This window comes from Pleurodeles waltl, chromosome 5 (genome assembly GCF_031143425.1).
Source record: "Pleurodeles waltl isolate 20211129_DDA chromosome 5, aPleWal1.hap1.20221129, whole genome shotgun sequence".
In the NCBI taxonomy this organism is placed as follows: domain Eukaryota; kingdom Metazoa; phylum Chordata; class Amphibia; order Caudata; family Salamandridae; genus Pleurodeles; species Pleurodeles waltl.
The window spans coordinates 187,422,637-187,449,024 of record NC_090444.1 but is presented as its reverse complement, the minus strand read 5'-3'; the positions used below and the strand labels follow the sequence as shown (position 1 = coordinate 187,449,024).

The window sequence follows — 26,388 nt, the reverse complement described above, 5'->3', positions numbered from 1 at the left end:
ACAACTGCTACTGTTCCTATTTTTTGTTCTTCTATCTTTGCCTGCATTTGCCACCCTTCCCTCACAGTTTGGTGTTGATAATTCAACTTTATCAGTTTCTCAAGTTTCTCTCTCTTAAAGTGTTTTCTCCCTGCAGCTTATTTCTTCTCTGTTGACATTTTCCTCCAAAATATGCCCTCTTCTGTACACAGTGTACATCCTCCTCACCACCTCCCCTCACTCTTGATTCAGTGTTTCAACCAATATTTTCCATATTTCAATGTTATCTGCAGATTAGGTTCATATATTTGTAGCAATAATATTGACACCATACTAATAGGATTGTAACTATGTATTTGCTAATTGCACATGCATGTCTGCTGCAGCTATTCAACCTCTTACGCATTGCTACTGGGATTTTAAACTGTGAACAGCAGGTTGCACTTATGACTCTACAGCTGATACCAAAATCCACATAGCTATCTTGATGGGTCTCAAACCTGTCTCTGCAGTAGGAAATTTAACTCACTGGCCTGTCCTATTTGGAGTGAAATCGAAGACCTGCAGATTTCAAGATCTCAAGTTATCCATGAAGGAAAAGCTCATTTGGTTCTGTTTTTTTCTTTGCATTCTGCTACTTTTAGCCCCTTGTTTATAATGAGAGAAACAAAACAACAAGTAACTAAATGCAAAAGTGATCCAAACTGGATGAACTGTTGAAAGGACGAAGGTCATTGAACTCTGTACAGCTGTTCCTTGCCACCATTTTTAGATTTGCCCCTGAAGTGTCTTCTTACTTCTTCATGTTGTGCAGGTCTGATGGGCAGTACTCCCAGGGAATCCCAGGTCTGCAGATTGGTGGTGCTTTGTGTTACCCTACAAGTGGTGACTCCATTGGTTGTGCATCCTTATTCACAAATGGGTAGCCCACTTTAAATTCCTTGGACCAAGCCCTGGCTGGAGCCAGCATCCTATGTAGTTTTTAGGGTGCCTATATTCACTGTGGGAAACACTACTTACCCTGGTATGTAAAATGAAATCCAGAGTATTTGACCAACATGGATTGGCTTTTTTGTTTAAAAAAAGGTATTGTTTGTGAACGTTATGAGCAGTCATGTGTAGTGTAACCCTTCATAAACAATAGTATGAGTGAATCGATATAAAATGCTTTGTGGGCTACAACTTTGCATCTTTTTTAGGGTTAACTGTAACTAATCACAAAAAATAATTTTACTTATAGAATGACATTTTGCATGCCACTGCTTCTTTCTGTTCTGTTCTTTGTTTATGTCACAATTCCCCACCTGAGGAGTGCCTAGAATGTTAACTTGAGCCTCTACATATAGACAAATGATGCTGGTATCCCAGACTTCTGATATCACCAGAATGACCCAGGCTCATTCACTAGACCTTGGAAACTGGGATGCTGGAAAGTTAGATATCTGCCCAACTTCCCAGCTTTGAGAGTATGTCAAAAGTGGGAATTACCTGTCAAAAATGGTAATTTTACCTGGTCGCTCTGCAGTTTTAAACTGCAGCAATCAGGCTATAATGGTAGGCCTGAAGCCATTTTCTCTTGTTACACTACTGGATGGCACAATAAGTGCTGCAGTCTTCAGGTGACATTTAACTTTATATTCCATGAGTACAGAACTTTGGGGCCATGCAGGCCCACACTCTTGGATACACCCTAAGTAATGGAGTCACAATATATCTTAAGTACAACAGATGTCTGGTGCATGGAATGGCATTAACCATCAGTTGTACTTAAGATCTGTATTGACTTTATTTCTTAAGGTGCATCAAAAGTGTGGACCGGCACGGCCCCAAGTCCAACTGGTGAGAATCAGGCATTTGACCCTGCTGTGATACTGCCCATATTACACTGTGAAAAGTCTCCAAGCCAGCCAAAGAAGTCCTATCCCTCATAATGAGATGGAGGCATGCTGATGAAAGATTATACAAATGTCTTAAGAACATTTAGTATTATTGTCTGTCACTGCCCTACATCTAACAAAAATAAACACTGTGGAAAAATACCTCTTTTGCATGGTCACTCCCATTTTATGCTGCATTGTATTGCTGATGTTTAGATTCTGCACACTGGAGCACTGCTGTCCAGTGCTCAGTGTTTGTGCTGTAATCCCTAAAACATGTAGCAACTGACTAATCCCTGATTTGCTTATTTAACTCTCCTATAAGGTCTTAGCATATGATGTAGAAACTGCACCCATGGCATGGAAAGTTAAATGTCACCGAAAGACTGCAGCACTTTATGTGACATCCACAAATGTGATGATGAAAACATAATATTAATATTCAAATTAATAAAAGCAATTAAATGGTTAACAATTATCCAATAAACCACTTAACAGGTAAACCATGTATTACCTTATTGTTACAAATATCTAACAAATAACTCAAAGAAATTTAAAAAAAAGAAAACAATATAATCAATTAAAAAATAAGTATTTGAAAAAACTACCCATCCTTTTCCCCTACAAACCTAACAACTGGCCAAGAAAAATAACATTGACATAAAATTAAAATAACCTCAAACTGTATTTCAAATTAAAAAAACAATACACTAAAAAGTAATTGGACATTAAAATTAAAACGACATAAGACAACAATAATAAAACCCAACTAAATAATTTAAAAAACTATATTGTATACAAGTAAATTGAAAAATATGAAAGACCTAAACAAATGGTATTTTGACAATCTATAGTTTGTCCCACAATATATGAGATATCACGATTTTTTGACACAATATCTCTCATTATATTTTTGTATAATTTATTTTGGCATACCATTTTGTTCATCATATCAAAAAAGCAACAGTCATTTTAATGGACATTTTTCTTGTGGCTTAACACTTTTGTAATTACAATCCTGGGATGTTAAAGGTATAATATAGCTTTATAACAGACTAAGCGCCTGATTCAGAGTTTGGCAGAGGGGTTACTCTGACACAATGGTGACGGATATCCCGTCCACCAGAATCTAAATCCGATAGGCTATAATGGGATTTAGGTTTCGGCAGACAGGAAATCCATCACTGTTGTGATGGAGTAACCCCTTTGCCAAACTCTAAATCTTGCCCTAAGTTCCATACATGTGAACCTTTACCTCTTCATCTGTAGTTAAACCATGTGGATATTTACTGTCACTGCCTAAAATGTATCTTGAATACAACATGCAGAGGCGAAATTTGTGGTCACCTCCTCAAAAATGTTTTTTCAACCCCACCTATACTGTAGAACACTATGCACTTACTGCTGCTATTATGTGTGTCCCTGAAATGTCTTTCAACTGGATAATATAAATAAATAATCCTGATTGCCCCTTGGTGCTCTACAATTCTCTTTTTAACTTTAAATATGGTGTTAACAACATATTGTTTTTTGCAATTTCATTTAAACATGTATAAATAAAGACAGATGTACACGTTGAATACTTCTTATTAATCTCCTTGGCTCTACTGTGTGTAAATGGATACATTGCTCTATTGGGACTACATTTAGCCCAACCATATCTATTCCAAATGGTAATTTGCAAGATACCTAGGTACCAACATATCACATAATGATTGAAGTTTCCTATATATGATCAATTGTCTATGGGCTATTTCTATAACTTATAAATTGCCTGATTGTATGATTGTCCAAATTTTACGTAGGAAAGATTTCAGCCTGTTTGTCTCAATATTCAAGGTAGAATGACTCTGATTGGTTGACTTTCAGTTTTAACATTTCCAGCATTATCTTTTTTGAAGAAAAAAACATCTCTAGTTTTCTGCCTTGTTTCTTCCAGTGCCATGTTAAGAACACCCTCTGGGTAACCTCCTGTTCAATTAGTCAATGTTTACACCTATGTTTCAAATCAATACTAAAATGTCATCTAGCAGCAGGAGGTGCTCCTAAGGGGTGCTCTTTCTAAGTGACTTTGAACTATCCACGGGTATCACAGTATTCTCTGCAGTTCCTTTTTTAAATAAACTGGTATCCAGTTTTCCATCCATAGTTTCCAATCTTTAATCTAAACAATCATTTGTGGTATCTCCTGTGTTGTAGATAAAACTAAAAATTTGATAACTGGCACATAAATAGTTAACAAATTCCATAAAATGTTCAGGAGGCCCATTCTGAAAAAAGAACAAACCATCAATATTTCTGAACCACAAAGGTATGGGTTGAGTGTACTGATGATTGTTCGTGGTCCAGAATAACTGCTTCTCCAGCAGCCCACATTTACATTTGAGTAGATAGGGCAAAACAGGTACCCAGTGCCTTAGCAGTGCACTGGCAATAGAAAGAATCAAATTATCCTTAATAACATGTTGGTGTTGACATACTGGTTTTTGGGTCTAACTAAAAAAAAAAGTGGGCATGCTTGAAAACTATCTTGATATCTTATACTGGTATACAACTATGTTGATACACCTTCAACATGTTTTTAGTGCCTTTTGTCCAGTTCACTTTCGTAAAAAGGAACTCTGAATGCTTATATTTTTTGAAGTACTCTACTACATTTCTTTGTGTATCAGTCTGCTTGCCTGTGCAGTTGCCAGACTGCAACATATCCTAAACGCATCAACTCACTTAATCCTTCAGTTGAGCAGATTCTCTAGCATCACATTCTCTTGCTGTCTTGGCTTTCTGTCTAAAAAATACAGTATTGTTAAGGCTGTGTCCATATCCAAGAAGGCACTCACACTGAGATATGTGACTTCTGAAGTCACATGTTATCATCCTGCCAGACATCTCAATTCTGGTGCAGCTAGCCTTTTGACTAATGTCAAATTTTGCAGATCCCACCTTGGCATCAGTGTTCTCTCAGTGTTCTCAAGCTGCATTCAGTCAGCTGTCACCTGTAAACTTTTGAAAACAAAATCTGTTTTCCAGCTAGCAGAGCCTCTTTCTTTCTTAACACCTGAATACCCTTTTTCTGAGTAATCATATTCCTTTAAAAATTGTATTTATTCTCTCTCATATATATATATATATATATATATCATAGACTTGGGGCCTGATTACGACCTTGATGGATGGGATACTTTGTCACAAACGTGACGGATATCCCGTCTGTCATATTACAAGTTTGATTATATCCTATAGAACTTGTAAAACGGCAGACAGGATATCCGTTACACCTGTGATGGAATAGCCCATCTGCCAAGGGCGTAATCAGGCCCCTGATTTATTTTTTAAGTATTATTTTATGTTTTAAAATATTCTAGATAATGTGGTATCATGCACATAGCTGTTTAGAAAGTTCGGTGAGGGACAGCCACCTAAGATCGTCAGACCACATGTAAGGATCAGCTTTTTAAACTTCTGTGGTTGTTTAATGAGCCTAAGGGAACTGGATAATAACATCTACCAATGAAGTAGCTAGGAATAATTCATTTTATTGTATAATGTTTTAATTGTAGTAGAAATAGTGTTATTATTAACATTATTATTTTATTTCTTATTACAAGGTAAATCTATAGAATCTATTGAATAAGCAACATATCTAGAATATAAAACTACTCTGATGCTAATCATAAAACAAGAAACACTTAGGTGGTAATTATGAGTTTGGCAGTCACGTGACCATGGTGACGGTCAGACCACCGGCAATGCGGTGGTCTGAGCTCCACATTATGACCACGGTGGTCATCAGCACCTCCAGGATCAGAGAGCCTGGCGGTCTGGCAGTCTGGTGGATGCAGCAGTCCTAATTCACTAGGTCAATGCTGCAAGCAGCGCTGCCCTGGGGATTACAACCTTGTCCTCCCCAGCAATTTCATGGCGTTAACACCACCATGAAAAGACTGGCAGAGAACCGGTGCAGGGGTCCCCAGGGGAGACCCTGCACTGCCCATGCACTTGGCAGTTCGACAGATGGCCAAACCGTCTGCCGTACTCGTAATCAGGCCATTACTTTAGAACCTTTTTTTAATTGTTTGTCCTGCTCTGTCCTAAAGTGACCATGAACATTGCTGTCGGGTGCTGTAAAAGAAATCATTAAAAAATGCTATATTTAGTATTTGTATAAATTACTCTTAATCTGTTGTGAATGTTAGTCTAATCCAACCCTGTTTTACCTTAAATTATGATTCCCTGAAGGCACATAGAAAGTTAAGGTTGCACTGACATTGCACGATTCAGACATATATTGTGTACCACTTTATATGTATGTGTGTTGGTATTTGGTTGAACTGACACATTTTTGTGTAGAATAGCAGTGCCGCTCACTTGCAGCTCTACAAGATGTTCAATTGAGGGACAAAAAGAGGTCACTAATCTCTGCAACTCTCACTTCTTTGTCAAAACAATGGACACAGTTAATGGGGTTTGTTTGGCACAGCACAAATTCTCGGACACAGATATAGATCCTTTCTAAGGAAACAGATTTCCTTGGTCTCCCAGGTTACTTAGCGATTAATAATGGCCTAGAGATGCAGGTCAGCCAGGGCGCTTCACAGGCTTTGCAACACAATCTGACGTGCAGCTACCCAATCTTGTGCGATTCGGCTCACAAGTTGCCTGCCTGGAGTAGAACGGATAATTGTTATACCTTTTTCAAACAACCAGCATTTATTTAAAAATAGTGTAGTAAAATGGGGAAAATACCTCTTTGGTTATTTCGTTTGTTTTGCAATTTACTGTTTAGTGGGAGAAAAACATCACAGCTGCAAAACCAAAGCCTGGTAATTTTTAAATGTCAGTTTGTGTTATAACCTTGCATGAAGTATTGCATTAGTTGCTGTTATTTATGAGCCACAATTACATACATACATACCTATTTATACATTTCACGGTCTTCCCTATAGAGTTTATTTATGCAAATATTTAATCTTGAATGAGATAAAAGTTGCTGCCAAGTGAGAGTTTGGTGCCTTTCCGCTAGAGTAACTTTTATCTGCAAATTTGTTACAGTGTACTTTCGTATTTACAAATACAACGTTTAGAGGGAAGTGGCTTAACATGAAACATTCTGATCTACTTCACTATCTGTAGATTTATTTGCATGTATTCTCATGTATTGTTTTGGGGATCCCGAGGATTCCCTACGAAGGTTAGGTAATTTAATACTTAAAATGCAAGTGCAGGGTATAGTCAAAGTTTAAAGTAGCAGTGGTCTTAAAGTTACATATAATTCTCCCTCACACCTTTAAAGTAAAAATGCCTCCATCCCATTCTCAATGAATGTAGCCTGATAAATATTTAATGTTGAATGTATAAAATTACTGCCATAGCATGTTAGAATTTAAGGGTTATTCATTCAGCATAAAGTCACTGACATCTTTCTGTGGTCCTCACTCACCACAAATGAACCTCAAACCAAGTCTACCAATGTTCAGGTTCAGTGGCTGATATGAAACTACAGAATACTATTTTGTATAGTTTTACAGTAGCTAGCTGAGTATTGATGAACCCAGTCACATCACTTGCTCAGCACTGGCAAAGTGAGACTTTTTGGCTTTGCTGATGATGCTTGTTTAAACTTCCTTTTCCACTTAAGTTATAAAACATGAGATTTCACCATTAAATCACATTTTGAAAATAAACTAAGAAATAACCTTTACAAATTTTAATAGCATTTTCCTAGATTGAAGCAATAAATATTTTAATCACACCCAGGCCTATCCCACAGAAAGTGTAATTGGACCTACACATTGAAATAGCTTCTAGTCCTTTAGTCCCTGTGAGGGCACGCTTGTTAAGTATATACTGTCCACATTTTTATATAGTAGGCACTATGCTTTGTGGGCTTACAAGGTATATTTTGATAGTGACTTATTAATTAATAAAGCAAATAATTTTATCTTCATGGGAATTGCCATGAATTACTACAGTGCCATTAAAATACAGCCCAGCAGGAGTACAGTGGTTCACTTGGCAGCTATATAGTTTTGTCATATTAGTGGGTGGTGAAAGCACACACTGCGCCCTCACATGAAACTTAACTCCTGTGACAATGTTGTGTTTTTAATCCCCCTCTATTATGGTCTGGTAAGTAAATTAAAAAGAACCACTTGGGTGAATCCTCTTTTACCAGTCGCATTTTAGGGCCAGAGCACACAAACCATGCCACTAAAAACAAATATCACAGTGCCCAATCTATCACAAGAAAACCCAGTGTGCCCATGGGGGGTAAGTATTATCAATCTATGACATTCGCCACCTGGGACCTCTAGTATGGCCTGGCAAGTAAGTTAAAAAGACCACTTGGGCGAATCCTATTTTACCAGTCACATTTTAGGGTCAGAGCATACATACCATGCCACTGAAAAGAAGTATCACAGTGCCCAATCTACCACAAGAAAACGCACTATGCCCATGGGGGGTGGGGGGGGGGAGGGGGGGTAGTAAGTATTATCAATCTATAACATTTACCACCTGGGACTGATTTAGACAGAGCTTCTTGCCAATAGGACAATACACCCTCAAATCATTTAACATCAACTGAAATTAGAGATTACTAAAATCTCATATAGTTCAATATACCAAATATATGTGACTCAATCAAGAAGTGCTGGATTCTTATATCATATTTGTACTAATTAGAAGTAGCAACATACATGCCTGTACAATACAATAAGGTGTGGAGTTGTGAATCAAACAGTGCAGACAACGCAGTGCACACAAACAATATTGAAAAATAATCAAAGCAAAACAAACACATAAAATACACTTTGAATTTCCCAATAGTATCACACACAAAACAATAATGAGGAATAGCCTGTTTTCAAAAGCTCCTCAGTTGTAATGCAGTTACAGTCTTAGACCATATGGGAAAATTATGTTGACGTTTCGACCTCCAGTAATTCATGAGGTCTCCTCAGGATGCCATCGGCTACTGTTTACATGTATAATGTTTGAGTAAATCACAATTAGAACCAGCACTATTCCATGTATGGTGAGCATTACAAATGTCACATGCATTCCCTCACCAAATTAAAGAACCGTGACATGCTAAGTAACAATTCATCCGTAAGTGTTAAGTATTCCAGCCCACAGTGAGTTTTAGACCCAGCTTAATAGATGTGAATGCCAATGGTTCAAAGGTGAGCGTACCCATTGTCTGCATTACTCATACACCCACCTACATGTGTCAGCAAGCTACCACAAAGTTCCTTGTGTTCTGTAAGCATCAACATTTTTATTCTTGTATGACGACAAGTAGCAACTAAGGCCACACCGCTGTAAGACAGAATGGCACAACTAATGTGAGAGATACCAGGACCCGACAAGTAACCTTAATCTCGCTTCGTGAGAAGTGTGCAACACACACCTACAAACTGTCCACCTGGGTCCGCGGGCCCCCCTTCTAGTCAAACTCTAGTTTATTTTCAAAGAACACTGTGGAAATTAAATACCAGTATTAATCATCACATTTCAGCTTCTCCAACATACATTGTTGTGATAAACCTAATACTCAGTCATACTTACTCACTATAACTTATATTTGTGCTATTTACAAAACAGCATCACTTCACCGTCGGCACTTCTTGCTTGTGTCTCAACATTTCTCCAAGGTTGTGAAGACACAGCAGACGTGCATTATCTGTTTATGCTTCACTAAAAGGACTAGACCGCTGACCTGACACTGCATATTGCAAGAATCCAAGTCACAATGTAACTTGCTCTCGCCTCTCCCTAGTACTAATCAGTACATACCCAGGAAATTGGATACTCTACTGAGAACTAATCAAGCAGAGTATGATTTCTAAGCAGAAATTGTGCCTAACAATGAGCTATCATACGTTATCCACTCCTTGTTCGCATCTCTGCATTTAAACAACTTTGGAAAGACGCAGCAGATGTGCTTCATTATATCTGTGCCTCAATACAGACTAGACCGCTGACCTGGCACTGCCGTATTGCAAGTATACAAGTTACAATATAACGTATCTTTGCTTATCTCAAGTACTAATCAATACATACCCAGGAGATTAACTACTCAAAGCAGACTCAGACATGCAGAGTAATTAAGCCTTACATTGAGCTATCCATGGTCTATGAAATGTCACGGGAAGCACAGACCAGCTCTGCAAGAGTTACCAATGTATATAAGAATGTTCTTCTTAACCAACTCAAAGGAAGTTCTATCCCAACCAACTCAAGTAAAGGCAAAGTGTAATTCCTAAGTGAGAATGTAATACACCGAAGGTGTGAAGGGAACCGTTTCATTAACCCATCTTGATGAGCTGAATTAACATATAATATGTAGATCTAATCAAATATTCTGCCCCAGCTGAATTCAAAAGTTCCCTAATCCAGTTGGCATCCATCTACATTAAAAAAAGAGCACCATGAATATACTGCATTTGAGTTACATACTGAAGTAAATTAAGTAATATGAAATATTTTTTCTGAATTATCCATGCCTGCCAAGGATAACCATTATTTACAGTACAAAATTGGATTTTAACAAAGTCTGCACATTCACAGAGAATAAGTGCTTCACATCTATTAGAGATGCCATGGTTTTACAGATTTGGTTGTAGCGAATGCTTCCTCAAGGATATTTAAAATGGAAGCAAACAAAGAAAATATGACTCATCTACCACATGACTCTAGGTCCAAGCACAGCAATTAAGATTATCTGCTTTCACGCCACCAGTGGAGATGCACAATGAATTAGTAACCCGACAAAGGTCTAATATCAGTAACTGAGATGGACAGGGAACATTTGCAGGCATAGTTCAGATCTCTCTAAGGACTTACAACAAAGATAGGCTAGATCCAAAGCCAAATTACAAAAGGCATTTAAGTCAGCAATTCTCATCTTCTCCAAGAATTTGCGAATGGTTCTATAGTGTCTTGATATAGACAGTATATATGAATCACAAACTGGTTTTGTGTCAATGATTGTGTCATTAATCCTTGTTTCAATGTTAAACATACTGTATTCTTACAATTTTGCAATACATTTTTCTTGAGAAACCGCCAAATACACACAAAACTAAAACTGTTTCCTTTGCTTACACATAATTATGCTTGTGTCCATAATGCAGACACATCAGTGTCTTGATCAGTGTAAGTCATTATCATGAGAATGCTCTTTTTGCGTATCTGTAGTGAAATGGAAAGCATTTGTACTCACAAGACAATGGATAATGATGGTGAGAAGATTAGTAGCGCAGACGACAATTACAAATAAATGTACTGTAGAATTGACGGCATCCACTTATGATTAATTATTATAGTAGCTCAGATATCATGTCAAAGACATGCTGTTGTCCTGATAAGAAGAAAACACATTTAGTGGTATTCAGAGAATCATTTCTGGTAAGGTCCAAAGCTCTAATTCTTTTCTGTACAATATTTGTTCTAGAGTTTCTGATGGATACATCTACCTGTGGATTCATCACCTTTTGAATACTCCCAATGTGTCAGCCGTAGACGTAATTTTTTTCTTTCTAGCTCACCACATTGACAAGGACATCACAATAGAACGGCTCCGCACATGACTCCATCTGACATCATCGGAGCCTTAATAATTCCTGGCAGGCGTGCTGACGTCGGTTCCCTTTTTCCACCCCTTCGATGCTAACAGTTTTTCTACCTCTCCAGGTGTTACACTGTATTGAGGGAACTTCTTTTCCAAGTTTTCTTTGGGTTACAATTTCTCCACTGAAAAAGTCAGGCTTTACCCTTGTAAAGAGTGTGGAGGTCATATGTCGATCACTGACCCGCACGAAAATTGCCTCTGGTATCTGAGTTCCAACCACGACGTAGGGGATGCTCTTCCTGCCAGAGTATGAACCAGAAGGCACTGAAGGAAAAGAAGGTAAAGCTGTTCCTGGCAAGGACTAAAAAAGAGAAGCAAGGCTGTTGAAGATCCAGCCTTGAGAGTAGTCGTTGTCTCACATGTCCTTGAGGTCACATCAAAAGCGCTGTCATTACAGCTCTCTGCATTGCTTTCCCGAGATGCTATCCCGAGCTCTTTATAGCCAGCTTCTAATCTCGATGCCGGTCGATCTGGGAGGTGAGTCCCACCTTATCACCTCCACAACCGAAGTCGCCTGAGATGTCACCGGGGTCATCTTTGTTGGAGAGCTCGGCGTCGCCTACTAGTCCTGCAGCACAATTCCCTGCCGTTACTCCACCAGACCAGGAGATTGAAGACCAGGAATCAAGTTGGATCCTTCCTCAGCAGAAGTATCAATTTTTTCCAGCTCCTGGGACGGATCCATCTGTCTTCTTAAATGGTATGTTTAATATTTTCAACAGGGCGATGGCCCCCGCTGGTGCGCCTGCGGGCCCCACAGGTCCTTTGGCCTTTAATCTGGGATGCTCCTTTCATGCCTTTTCTGCCAACGGCTCCATCACCTTCAGAGATGACGGCGCCACTGGTGCCGAAACCGACTTAGGATAGATCTTGTCTGGTGCTGAGTCACTCTACTCCTCTTCAGAGTAATATCCCAGTGCCGGCTCTGGCTTTACCGGCGCCACAAAAGACATCTTCGATGTTGGTGCACTCGCTAACGATACTGCGACTTGAATCTAGATCAAGGTCTAGAAGAGAAACCTTGAGGCACTTGGAGGAGCAACAACACTGAGAGGAACAACAAGACCTTGAGGAAGGACAGATTCCATTACCTTCTCAGGGCTTTGAAGGTATTGAGGTGGCTAGTGGACTGGATACTTCTCCGGAGTGGGAGTTATCACCTGGGGGTATTCTACCTCCGGAGGTAACTAGTTACCATGGTGTGATCAGGAAGGCAGCTAAACTTTTCGATTGCCATTACCCACAGTGGAGTTGAAGTCTAACATCCTGATAGAGGTTCTTCACTCCTCATCTGCTACATCAGAGTCTCTGCTGCCATTGTTTGAGGTATTGACTGAGCCAGTCATGGACCTGTGGCACAAACCTGTGGCTACTTTGGCTGTTTCTAAAGTAATTGCCAAGGGATATAGGGCTGCACCAGGTGACCCTCATTTTCTTAGTCAGCATCCAACACCTGAAAGTCTGGTGGTCCAGACTTCTTGTTCTGCAAAGACTGCTCTTTGTTTCTTCCCTACAACTCCGGCAGCTAGAGAATCAAAGCGGATGGAACAAACCGCTAAGAAGATCTTCTCCTCATGTAGCATGGCATTAAAATTAGTAAATGCTATATGTGTGTTGGGTCGATATACCCATGCACTAATGGACTCTGCCAAGGAGGTTGTTCCCAAACTATGCAGGATGTGCAGGAACATTTGAAGGAGTTACTGCAGGATAGTCAAGCGGTGGCTAAGCAGGTCATTCAATCTGTCCTAGATACGGCAGGCTCTCTTGCCAGAGCCATGGGGACATCGGTGGCGACCACAATGCATGGCTTAGCGGGTCAGGGTTTTCCCCTGATGTTCATTCGACCTTAATGGACCTCCCTTTTGATGGGTCCAGGTTGTTTGGAGACAAGGCTGCCTCAGTGTTGGAAAGGTTTAAGGAGAGTAAAGCTACTGCTCAGTCTTTGGGACTTCAGACATTCTCCTTGTCCTATTGACCTTTCCATATGTTTAAGGGGTTTGGCCTCAGCTCCTCCTTTCATGGGAAGCAGCAGTTCCATGGTCTACAGTCTGCCAACAGCCTCTATAGGTCTTACAGAGGCTGTGAGAGACTTAGGTAGCATGCTGCCAGCCAACAGCCTTCCTACTCCTCCACTTCATCCTCAGCTGGGAACCTGTCAGGAAAGCAGCCTTAGTTCTCTCCTCTTCAGCAGCATGTGTTGCTGGTAGAGTAAAAGTTAATTTATTTTCTCCAAGAGTGGGAGTCAATAACATCAGGCTCATGCATGTTGAGCAATGTAGGAAATGGGTATGCCCTTCCCTTTTGGAAGTCCCCTCTCCCTTCCCTCCCCAGCACACTTTTTGTTCAGAGGATCACCTGCAGTTGCTTCAGCAGAAGGTACAAAATCTGCTGTTAATGGGCAGAGTTGAGTTGGTTCCGGAGCAGGAAAGGGGTCAGGGATGTTATTCAAGATATTTCCTGATCCTCAAGAAAGATGGTTGTTTGAGGCCTATCCTAGACCTGAGGATTTTGAACTGGTACCTGAAACAGGAGAAGTTCAAAATGCTGACCCTAGCTCAGGAGCTTCTGATGCTGGACAAGGTAGACTGGATGGTTTCTATTGACTTGCAGGATGCGTATTTTCACATCCCAATTCTGCAGTTGCACAGGATGTAGCTACGGTTCATGGTGGGATTGCAACATTACCAGTTTGCTGTCCTTCGTTTTAGTCTTACTTCTGCACCTCAAGTCTTCATGAAGGTGATGACAGAGGTTGCAGCGCGTCTCAGAAGGAGGGGAATATCTGTGTTCCCTGACCTGGACGAATGGCTGTTCAAAGCCAAGTCTCCAGAGTTGGTGCTGCACTATTTGCAGGAGACAACTCAGTTGTTGTTCAATCTGGGCTTTTCATTAAACGTGCCCAGTTCTCACCTGAAGCCCTCTCAATGCCTCCTGTTCATAGGGGAAATACTGGACACAACATTGAATCATGCCTTTCCCCCTCCTCAGAGGATTTGGGACATTCAGGCTATGATTCCAATGTTTCAGAATGGAGTGGTTGTTCCGGTCCTAAAGTCTGTTCGCTCCCTGCATTCTGCTGGTCACTCATGCATGTTGGAACATGAGGACTTTCCAGTGGTACCACCACAAGCAGTGGTTTCAACACAAAGGAGATCTTGAGGAGTCCATAACAATCTCCAGAGACACTGCAGCAGATCTTCAATAGTGGAGTGTAGAAGACAACCTATTGCAGGGAAGGCCGTTTTGTCTTCCACCTCCGATGACCACGGTTATAACGAATGCTTCCAGAATAGGGTGGGGAGCACATCTGGGGGACCCAGAGATCAAAGGTCTTTGGTCTCAGGATGTTTCACATCAATCTTTTACAACTGCAGGCGATGCATCCGTCTCTCAAAGCCTTCCTCCCTTCTATTAGAAATCAGTCAGTACAAGTATTGACAGACAACACTACTGCGGTGTTCTACGTCAATAAACGGGGGAGGAAAGAGTCGTATCCTCTCTGCAGAGAGGCTCTAAGACTCTTGTCCTGGGCTCAGGACCATTGGATTTGCATAGTAGCAAACCATTTAGCCGAAGTTCTCAGTGTACGTGCGGACACTCTAAACCAGCACTTTTCAGCCGATCAACAGTGGCGTCTCCTTCCGGAGGTAGTTCTTCACGTCTTCCATCTGTGGAGGATGCCTCAGATAGACCTGTTTGCCACTCACGAGAACTCACACAGCCCGTCGTTCTGCAGCCTTCCATATCTGATGCAGGGAGCACTGGGGGACAAAGTTGAGCTGGGACAACAGGCTACTTGATGCGTTTCCTCCCATACCCTTGATTCCTCAGATTCTGAGTAAGGTTTGCCAAGACTGGGACCAAGTCATATTAATAGCCCCGGATTTGACGTGAAGGGTGTGGGACACAGACCTCCTTCACCTCTCGCTGTGCCCTCCTCTCCATCTCCCTCACAGGGCAGACCTCCTCTCGCAGTCACAGGAGCAGGTTCTACACACTGCCTCCAGAGCCTGGAGATTGAACGGGGCAATCTGAATTCTTCCTCCCCCCCCGAAGTGGTGGATGTTATATTATTGGCCAGGCAACACTCCACCAAAACTGTCTATGCTGGTAGATGTGCCAAGTTTGCTAAATGGTGTGAGGAGAGACACATTTATCTCTTAAAGGCTCATTCATCCACTGTTAGTAATTTGATCTCATTGGCGCAGCAAGGTTGTGCAGTTGTGACAGTGAAGGGTTATCTGCACTTTCGGCATTTATTTGTTTACCTGACCAACACTCTTTATTTAAGTCCCCTTTAGTTCTAAGGTTTCTTAAGGGTTTGACTAATAGGTTTCCTCCCACTCCTTTTATAATGCCTCAATGGGATTTAACTTTAGTTTTAACGTACTTTAAGGGTACACCTTTGAACCATTGCATAGTTGCCCGTTGAGGCTCCTTACGTTTAAAACAGTTTTTCTTATACCGATCACGTCGGCTAGGCGTGTTAGTGACCTGCAAGCTCAGAGTGTAAAACACCCATTTGCCACTTTCCATGCTAACAAGGTGGTTCTGAGAACCAGGGAAGCTTTTCTGCCAAAGCTAGTGACTCCTTTTCATTTCGGGCAGTCCATCACCCTTCTGTCCTTTTACCCTCCTCCCAATCCCTTTAAGGAGGAGGAAAGGCTACACAGTCTAGATCCACAAGCGCGTTGAGCTTCTATATGGACAGGAGGAGAGAGTTTAGGATGGATGATCAGCTCTTCGTTGACTATGTGGGCAAGATGAAGGGCACAGCCGTCCACAAAAGAACGCTGTGAAGGTGGGTCATTCTTTGCATCAAGATATGTTATGCACTGGCAAAGAAGGATCCTCCTGAGAGCATTAGAGCTCATTCTACCAGAGCTAAGTCTACTACTTCGGCTCTGGCTAGGGGTGTACTTATTGTAGACTTTTACAAGGCAGAAACTTGGGCTTCCCTCCACACTTTCGCAAAACATTACTGTTTGGACTCCGAAGTGAGGAGGGACGGCCGTTCTGCCCATCTGTGTTGCAGGACTACTTGGTATAGCCAGACTGGTGCCCACCTCCGAGTGCGGACTGCTTTGGGACTCCATTAAAAAGGTGAGTAATCCACAGGTAGATGTATCTATCAGAAGAACAAGTTACTTACCTTCGGTAACACTTTTTCTGGTGGATACAGTATACACCTGTGGATTCTCTGACTTTGAGCATTGGACTTTATGTTCATTGGAAACTCTACCCTGATGAGGTATGACAGATACATTATCTTAACGTAAGAGTTTACAGTTACTGTATTCAGTGGTGATTGATTAGGTGGTTCATCAGACAGTGTTTTACCTTCCTAAGTGATATTTTAGATTCATACCCCCACTAGTGGTACGAGTTGTACATGACTTGTAACTGTTGGGTGTGATGGGTGAAGCCATGTCATTTCCTGGAATAGACTCTTAATATATGCGATGTTATGAAGAATATGGAAGAAATATGTCATGCCTGAATTACTTCTCATGTACACCTCATTACCCTGAGTCCTAACCTTTCTCTTCATAGTTTTAGTGTGTGTCTCACTCTGCTGTTGTTCTGTCTGTGACTGCTATAGTTCTGCTTGGGTATTACGAACAGAACTTCCAGGTGATGTATCATCTGGTCATGACTCCTCATCATTTTGTGAGAACTGCGACAAAGACAAATTGGAATTAGTGTGATATTGTTATTGAGGCTGCAGTTTTAGCTAAACACACCAGTGTTGTTTTAACACTGTAGCTTTCTATTTAAGCAGTTACTCACAGTATCATTAGCTAAAACATTGTAATCTCTCATTTGGTTCTTTGTTTAGTCTCCCTTTACGTTTATGCTGCTATCTGTATCCTGTCACTATTCTAATTTCCAACAACAGATTATGGTGTGCATGCGCTCCTCTCTCGACATGCTGTAATCTTCTCTGTGGGTTTTAATCATGCCCATCTCATGCCCATCACTTGCATTCGTTCCCTGGCCTGCCTTTCAAAATTCCCTTGATTTTTTAGGTAAATGGTTTACGTTTGTCCTGCCTTGAGGCTGTTTTGTTACCGCCTTAGAGACTGACCGTGTTAAATGGATTATTGCATGATCGGCCATGTACTTTAGAGTGATGCGCTACTTTTTTCTTTAGCCTCTGTGATTCACGCTCTGTGCCTGTATGTTGTTTCTTCCTCTTCCTTGCTTATGGGCATGCCACTGTTTCTTTGTGGTGTCTGTGCCCAAAGGCTGCAAGCTGGAGGGAGTTATTTTTTATTTATTTATTTATATATTTTTTTTAAGTTTCATATAGCGTGAACTCGATCGGAGAAGCCCTTTACATGAGTACCACTTACGTACAAGTTTAGCAGTTGAAAAATATACAAACTGATGCATTTTAAACAGAAAAAAACACTGAAATCCTCAATGCAGCTTTTCCGGCATACAGTAGAGCCGATACTTCAATATTCACTGCACTCAAGAAACTCTCCCCATAATGATTTGCAGGGCATTTCTTTTGCAAAACATTTTTGCCCATAACTCAGCCTGCGGTGGTCCTATGACAATGGGTCCACCATCAAAATATTCAGCATGATGTGTTATTTATGTCTAGGTCACAGCTCTGCTCTCCCATGGCTGGGAGTAGTTTGTGTTTTAAGGGCCTTATTTGTAATATTATTCTAGTAGGCCCGAAATAAGTAATGAACTACGCTTACTAGAGGCTAAATATATGATTGCACTGCATTACATTCTGCCATTCTGTTTTCATGTGGTTATGCTTAGTAGGGGCTGACTATATGGTTACATGACCATGTTTCTTACAAATGCTGTTTTGAGTTGTTGTGCCCTCTAAGGGCTGTTCTGAGCATTACAGTCAAGATACTACAATATTTGCAGCACTCAGAAACTCGCCCCATAAGGCTTTGCGGGGCATTCCTTTTACAAAACATGTTTGCCCATAACACTGTGTGGTGGTCCTACTGCAATGGGGCCACCATCAAAATGTTCAGCACGACATGCTCTTTATATCTGGGTCATTTCTGGGTCCCCATACTAGGTTGGGAGAGACACCAAAATAATAACCTCTCTCACCGTTCATTATCTTTTTAAGCTCTCTCGTGGCTGGAACTTTTGTTTTACAGCTGGGAGTAGTTTGTGTTTTAAGAGCCTTGGTTGTAATATTGATACAGTAGGCTTGCAAGGTCCGAATATGTGTAATGCACTATGGTCTCGAGGTGCTAAATATATGATTACACTGCATTACATTCTGCCATTATGTTTTTATGTGGTTCTGCATTCTAGGGGCTGACTATATGGTCAGATGACTATTTTTCTTACAAATGCAATTTTTACTGTGGTGCCCTCTATGGGCTTTTCTGAGCTTTACAGTCAAGATACTACAATATTTGCTGCACTCAGAAACTCGACCAATAATTATTTGCCATGCATTTCTTTTACAAAACATGTTTGCCCATAACTCACTGTGTTGTGGTGCTGGGACAATAGGACCACCATCCAAATTTTCTACACAGTGTGCTCTTTCTGTCTAGGTCATCTCTGGTTCCCCACGCTATGTTGGGGGACCCCAAAATAATGACCTCTCCTACCATTGTGTGTCGTTTTAAACTGTCTCATGGCTGGAACTTTTGTTTTTCAGCTGGGAGTAGTTTGTGTTTTAAGGGCCTTGTTTTTAATAATATCCTAGCAGGACTGCTAGGCCTGAAAATGTGTAATGCACTACACCCTTTAGGGACTGAATATATGGTTACACAGCATTGCTTTCTGTCATTGTCTTTTCATGTGGGTATGCCCTCTAGGTGTGACTATATGGTTACATGACCATGTTTCTTCCCAATGCTATTTTTATTGTGGTGCCTTCTAGGGGCTGTTCTGAGCATTACCGTCTAATATTAAGTGTATGACGGAATGCACAATCACAAAGTTTATTTCTGATAAAGGTTTTTATTGGGTTTACATGATGATTGTATATGTTTTATTGGTCTCTCCTTATTGCAAATATGGCCATGATTCATGCCAACATAACATCCTTATTACACTATGACTGTTTGAACACTCTTGATATGTTTAGTGACCCTTCTAGGGGGACACCAGTGGTTGCACAATGTCAGCTATGGTATGTTCCATCTGCCAATGTAACATACTGCATAGCTAAATACTTATAAGGTTGCAAAGGCGAGACCTATTGGTTATGCCAATGCTTGTTTGAATTCCCAGCCTTGTAGTTATTTTCACTGAAAAGCAGACCATATACTTGTTTTGCGTTTTCTTTTATATTTGGCATTTATGTGGTCCAATGAAGTTAAGACTAAAGTAACCTAAAGTTCCAAGTAGAAAATCTACCTGGCATTAAGAACTGTTCACATTTGTCATTTTTTTTTAAAAGGCGTTTTTATATGTAAACTCATGTATGCACTGGATAGTAGCAAGAGGATATTGGTACACATTCCTTAGCGGGCCCATGCCTTTTATTTTTTGCTCACCTCCCTTGACTCCTCATAATGCTTTGGGTGTCATCGAGTGTCTTTTCATAGTAGCTGATGGTTCTTCACTCTAATGCTGTGCTATCAGCATCATCACCAAGACAAGTCGTCTTATTTCCCTTTAATTTTTTTTCCACACTTAACATGCCCTAAGATAAAAGGCCACAGTTTATACAGCTAATTAACATTTATTAAATCTATATGCATCAATGGACAAAGTTGCCGTCTTTCATGCGAACGTTAATTAGAGTAGCTGTTTCAGAGTAAGGAAAGGAGGAAATGTTAATTGAGCCAACCTCATTTGTGACCGGTTTTTTTTCCAACATGCGACTTGCACTTTGAGAACCAGGTTCATCGTATATTTTTTAATAAATGATTAATTTGCTTCAACGTTTTCTAAAACTCAATTGCTAAATGCGTGCTTAAAAGGAGTCGGATGTCATCATTTTGGAATGTTAAGTAACCTCCAAAGAGCATTACAACAGGGCCCAAAATAGGTGAGATAAGCACCATTATTTGGAAGCAAATTGGGTGAGCTCACTTTTGAAGAGTTGAGCACGTTACGTTATTCCGAACTCAGTAAATATTGGTCAAACCACATTATCTGTTAAGTTACTGAAAGTTACATCGAAATTAAATTTAAAAAAAAAGGTAAAGTATTAAACCACTGGCCCTCCTCATAAAAGTATTTTCACCCAAACTCAACTTGGACTTAAAGTTGAATTTGCAGTCGCACCACCAAAATCAAGAAGCATAGAATCTGGATTTGAGGATTTTCGCATCAATCTACAACTGGGGGACATCCGATTTTCCGAATTTGTCAGTGTATATGTCAGGTTGAGAAAAGGGAAGGTTGGTTGATTGTCTTAAGGGTGGTTTTGTATAATTGATGGCAGACCCCCCAAATCTAGGTATTTCTCGGTACAAACATTTCGCGTGACCACCCCCACCTTGGAAATACACACAAATTGAGGTAGGAGTGACCATGTTGTCCGCGTGTGAAAATGTCTCTCTATCTAGATAAATATTTTTCCACGCGATTAAAAAAATAAAACTTTTTTGGGGGTTAATGCATGCCTATATTACTTACTCCTGTCGATAGGCGAAAATCCACACTCCTAAGTGTAGGTCTATAATTGTGCAGGTTTCCAAGTATACTGCTATGGATTCGTGCGGCTTCCCCTATAGACAGAAGTCTACATTAACATAGAAGGCGCTGCACAGTGTGTACGTTGCCCTGTTTATGCCACAGTGTTTGTAAATGAGTCCCACAGTGCGCAACACAGATACTGAATAAAATGGTTGCCAGACGTTTCTTGACGTAGCAGATATTGTCTCTTTTTTTTCAGGAAGGAACTCGAGGAGTTTGCCGCGATGAAGGAGATGGAACGCCACAAGAAATACCTCGAAGAAGAAGAGCGGAAAAAGAACGACCAAGCCCGGAGGATGCATCATCTTCTCAGCACTGTGCAGGTTGGTGTAGCTGTCCCTGACAGCTCGTGCAGCCCGCTGGGGCCCCCAGCCTGACAGAGATTAACTAGCCGGCTGAATGGGGCATGACTTGTTGGAAAGATATCACAAAGACACTACTTTCTGCTCAATTTAGTTGTATTCTTTTGGCAAGAGCAGGCACCATGACTACTCTCTGACAGCAGCTTCACAGAGGCTGCCTCGGCGGTGCCGGCAGAAAGAGTCCATGTCAGCGCTTTGATCTGTCACACTGATAACACAACACGAACTCCGTAACCCCGCTTTTAATGCTCATTAATTGGCATGGATAGGTAACACGTTCATGCGTTCTGTTTTTCGAACACCGCTCAAATACTAAGCTGCTAGATTTACGATCTTTGCCTCTATTTTAGAATTTTAGTGAAATTATGCTAATTATGTGCAAAATCTACACATATTTATGTAGTGCTTCGCACTACACTTCTGTAGTTTCTAAGCACAATGAACTAAAATGTTTACTATTACCCTATTTTAGTTGGCCTTTATATTTCACCCAGTCAATAGTACCAAATGTACCAAAACCTTTCTGAAATATAATTGACCTACTAGTTAGAAAGTGGGTTAATTTGGAAAAAGGCTACGCTTACCAATTTATTAAATACATACTGGTAATCGAGTTACATAGTTGTAGTGTGGCTAATTCTAAGCATTAGTGTTGCAATGTGCTGCATCCTGCGCTAGTTATTAACCAGAGGAGGGGGGTCGCTAAGCCAGGCCATGGCAACACACTGCTTGGCCAACAATAACAGTATGGAATGTAATCTTCCACTTGATCTTGGGGTCTCCTGGACACATCTCAATACTGAAAACAAAGCAGCAGAATCCAACTAGTGAGACCTAATGAGGATCTGCATCCATTTATCTCCTGCTGGGATCGGGAAAGCCATGCAGAATTGGACCGAGTCAATTCAGATCCCACACTCGTCACTCAGAATGGCAGTTGTTGGGGAGGGGATACCGGCGAGAATCAATATCTCCCACCATGGTATCTCTACCTCCAATTACAAGCCAGCTAGTAGTGGGGCCTTTTATGTTTTTTTATATGTCATATGTTGAAAAATGCAATAAAGAATTTACACCTAATATTCCAAAGTTCCAAAGCAACATGTCAAGTGAATGACATTCTAAATAGGAAGGCACATTCAAACATAGATGTCTCCTTATGAAGTAACGAGAAAGAAAATATATTCTTCTTTTAAGTATTTGGATCACAGTTGAAGTTGGGTTTCTGCTCAGGAAGGTACTTGTCACATTGTCTTAGGCCTCTGCGCATATTGTGGCATTACACTCAAATGTTTCCATACTTTAAATTCATGACATTTCAGTTCATGTTTACATTAAAGTAGTATGGTAATTTTCTTACACAAGGTAAGTAAGGATGTCACCTATAATAAATAGCTATCTTGCAGTAAAAACATTTACTGAAACCTTTTTACAAATATTTAAAGTGTTCATGCTTATATCAAATAATAGCATTGATGGTAATAAAATATTAACTACTACTACTTACAATAATAGTATACAATGATAGCTGACTGCTGAGGGCTGTAACTTTTATTGAAGGGCCTTTTCCTTGTTTAGACCTGAGCTTGAGCTAAAGGCCTATAGCGAGGGAGAGGGTATTTAACAACATTTATAGCCAGGCACAATAGGGCTATAATGCTACTACAACTTTCTACCCATTGAGGATAGAACGTTGTAAAAAAAACAAAAAGGAACTAAAAGGCAAAAATTGTGATGTTGGAGCAGAAGCCCTGTACCAGCCATATTGGCCCTGAGCCACTCCATGGGCTTCAGGGCAGCTCTCAACATTCCAGTGTTATAATATATGGGACCTTATGAGGTTATTGCAAGTCATCGACGAGTTCTGTTACCATATAGAGGTATGAGGCTGAAGACCTGGTTGCTTTATAAGACCATAAAACTCCGAGGTCGCTTGCAATATCTGTTTAATGTACAAGAGGGGGTATTTTATTCCTTTTAATGCAAGGCCATAATATTACTGTTCTGCATACCACTTCTATTCTTGGTGTTTTACTCTTTTATATGAAAGAGAAAGTATAGTTAAATATATGAAGAAGACTCAGTTTAATGCAAGTCAGATTAAACAAGGTATGGAAATGTGCAGTGATTTTTTTCGTTCCTGTAAGAACTCATAGCGCGCCACAAGTAACACATTTCCATAGGGATCGTCTTTCTGCTGATCACTGTTCATTTTATGAAAAGAGATTCAAAGAACGAGAGCCATTTCTTGTTTAGTTGTTTATACTGCAGCTGCAGTTATGCTCTAAGACCTGCCTTTCACTTTGGCTGTTGCCTCTGGCAGGAGGCACTATGGTGTCACAACTGAAATGCAGTGAGTTACGAGGGATGAGCAGCAAAGTCATTTCATTATTACAGGTCAGTAGAGACATCACATCTCGATCAAAATAAAGAAATTAGAGATAAGCTGTTATACATGGATTTGCAGGCACCGATGAAGAATACAAATATTATTAAATGGGACAACGTCTCTGTAAGGAAATGCCTCCTTGGCATGGTTGCCCCCTGACTTTTTGCCTTTGCTGATGCTATGTTTACAATTGAAAGTGTGCTGAGGCCTGCTAACCAGGCCCCAGCACCAGTGTTCTTTCCCTAAACCTGTACTTTTGTATCCACAATTGGCAGACCCTGGCATCCAGATAAGTCCCTTGTAACTGGTACTTCTAGTACCAAGGGCCCTGATGCCAAGGAAGGTCTCTAAGGGCTGCCGCATGTCTTATGCCACCCTGGAGACCTCTCACTCAGCACAGACACACTGCTTGCCAGCTTGTGTGTGCTAGTGAGGACAAAACGAGTAAGTCGACATGGCACTCCCCTCAGGGTGCCATGCCAGCCTCTCACTGCCTATGCAGTATAGGTAAGACACCCCTCTAGCAGGCCTTACAGCCCTAAGGCAGGGTGCACTATACCATAGGTGAGGGTACCAGTGCATGAGCATGGTACCCCTACAGTGTCTAAACAAAACCTTAGACATTGTAAGTGCAGGGTAGCCATAAGAGTATATGGTCTGGGAGTCTGTCAAACACGAACTCCACAGCACCATAATGGCTACACTGAAAACTGGGAAGTTTGGTATCAAACTTCTCAGCACAATAAATGCACACTGATGCCAGTGTACATTTTATTGCAAAATACACCCCAGAGGGCACCTTAGAGGTGCCCCCTGAAACTTAACCGACTGTCTGTGTAGGCTGACTAGTTCCAGCAGCCTGCCACACCAGAGACATGTTGCTGGCCCCATGGGGAGAGTGCCTTTGTCACTCTGAGGCCAGTAACAAAGCCTGCACTGGGTGGAGATGCTAACACCTCCCCCAGGCAGGAGCTGTAACACCTGGCGGTGAGCCTCAAAGGCTCACCCCTTTGTCACAGCCCAGCAGGGCACTCCAGCTTAAGTGGAGTTGCCCGCCCCCTCCGGCCACGGCCCCCACTTTTGGCGGCAAGGCTGGAGGGAACAAAGAAAGCAACAAGGAGGAGTCACTGGCCAGTCAGGACAGCCCCTAAGGTGTCCTGAGCTGAGGTGACTCTGACTTTTAGAAATCCTCCATCTTGCAGATGGAGGATTCCCCCAATAGGGTTAGGATTGTGACCCCCTCCCCTTGGGAGGAGGCACAAAGAGGGTGTACCCACCCTCAGGGCTAGTAGCCATTGGCTACTAACCCCCCAGACCTAAACACGCCCTTAAATTTAGTATTTAAGGGCTACCCTGAACCCTAGAAGATTAGATTCCTGCAAACTACAAGAAGAAGGACTGCCTAGCTGAAAACCCCTGCAGAGGAAGACCAGAAGACGACAACTGCCTTGGCTCCAGAAACTCACCGGCCTGTCTCCTGCCTTCCAAAGATCCTGCTCCAGCGACGCCTTCCAAAGGGACCAGCGACCTCGACATCCTCTGAGGACTGCCCCTGCTTCGAAAAGACAAGAAACTCCAGAGGACAGCGGACCTGCTCCAAGAAAGGCTGCAACTTTGTTTCCAGCAGCCTTGAAAGAACCCTGCAAGCTCCCCGCAAGAAGCGTGAGACTTGCAACACTGCACCCGGCGACCCCGACTCGGCTGGTGGAGATCCAACACCTCAGGAGGGACCCCAGGACTACTCTGATACTGTGAGTACCAAAACCTGTCCCCCCTGAGCCCCCACAGCGCCGCCTGCAGAGGGAATCCCAAGGCTTCCCCTGACCGCGACTCTTTGAATCCTAAGTCCCGACGCCTGGGAGAGACCCTGCACCCGCAGCCCCCAAGACCTGAAGGACCGGACTTTCACTGGAGAAGTGACCCCCAGGAGTCCCTCTCCCTTGCCCAAGTGGAGGTTTCCCCGAGGAATCCCCCCCTTGCCTGCCTGCAGCGCTGAAGAGATCCCGAGATCTCTCATAGACTAACATTGCGAACCCGACGCTTGTTTCTACACTGCACCCGGCCGCCCCCGTGCTGCTGAGGGTGAAATTTCTGTGTGGGCTTGTGTCCCCCCAGGTGCCCTACAAAACCCCCCTGGTCTGCCCTCCGAAGACGCGGGTACTTACCTGCAAGCAGACCGGAACCGGGGCACCCCCTTCTCTCCATTCTAGCCTATGTGTTTTGGGCACCACTTTGAACTCTGCACCTGACCGGCCCTGAGCTGCTGGTGTGGTGACTTTGGGGTTGCTCTGAACCCCCAACGGTGGGCTACCTTGGACCAAGAACTGAACCCTGTAAGTGTCTTACTTACCTGGTAAAACTAACAAAAACTTACCTCCCCTAGGAACTGTGAAAATTGCAGTGTCCACTTTTAAAACAGCTATTTGTCAATAACTTGAAAAGTATACATGCAATTTTGATGATTTAAAGTTCCTAAAGTACTTACCTGCAATA

At 41.7% G+C, this 26,388-nt stretch overlaps 1 protein-coding gene across 1 annotated transcript in view; it reads left to right on the top strand.

Moving 5' to 3' along the window:
* Positions 1 to 26,388, top strand: part of SPATA17 (spermatogenesis associated 17) — a 629,329-nt gene that overhangs the window by 254,854 nt on the left and 348,087 nt on the right. The window contains exon 6 of the mRNA XM_069233882.1: positions 21,344 to 21,467. Within this exon, the coding sequence (XP_069089983.1) occupies positions 21,344 to 21,467 (124 nt within the window). The remainder of the gene's footprint in view (positions 1 to 21,343; positions 21,468 to 26,388) is intronic.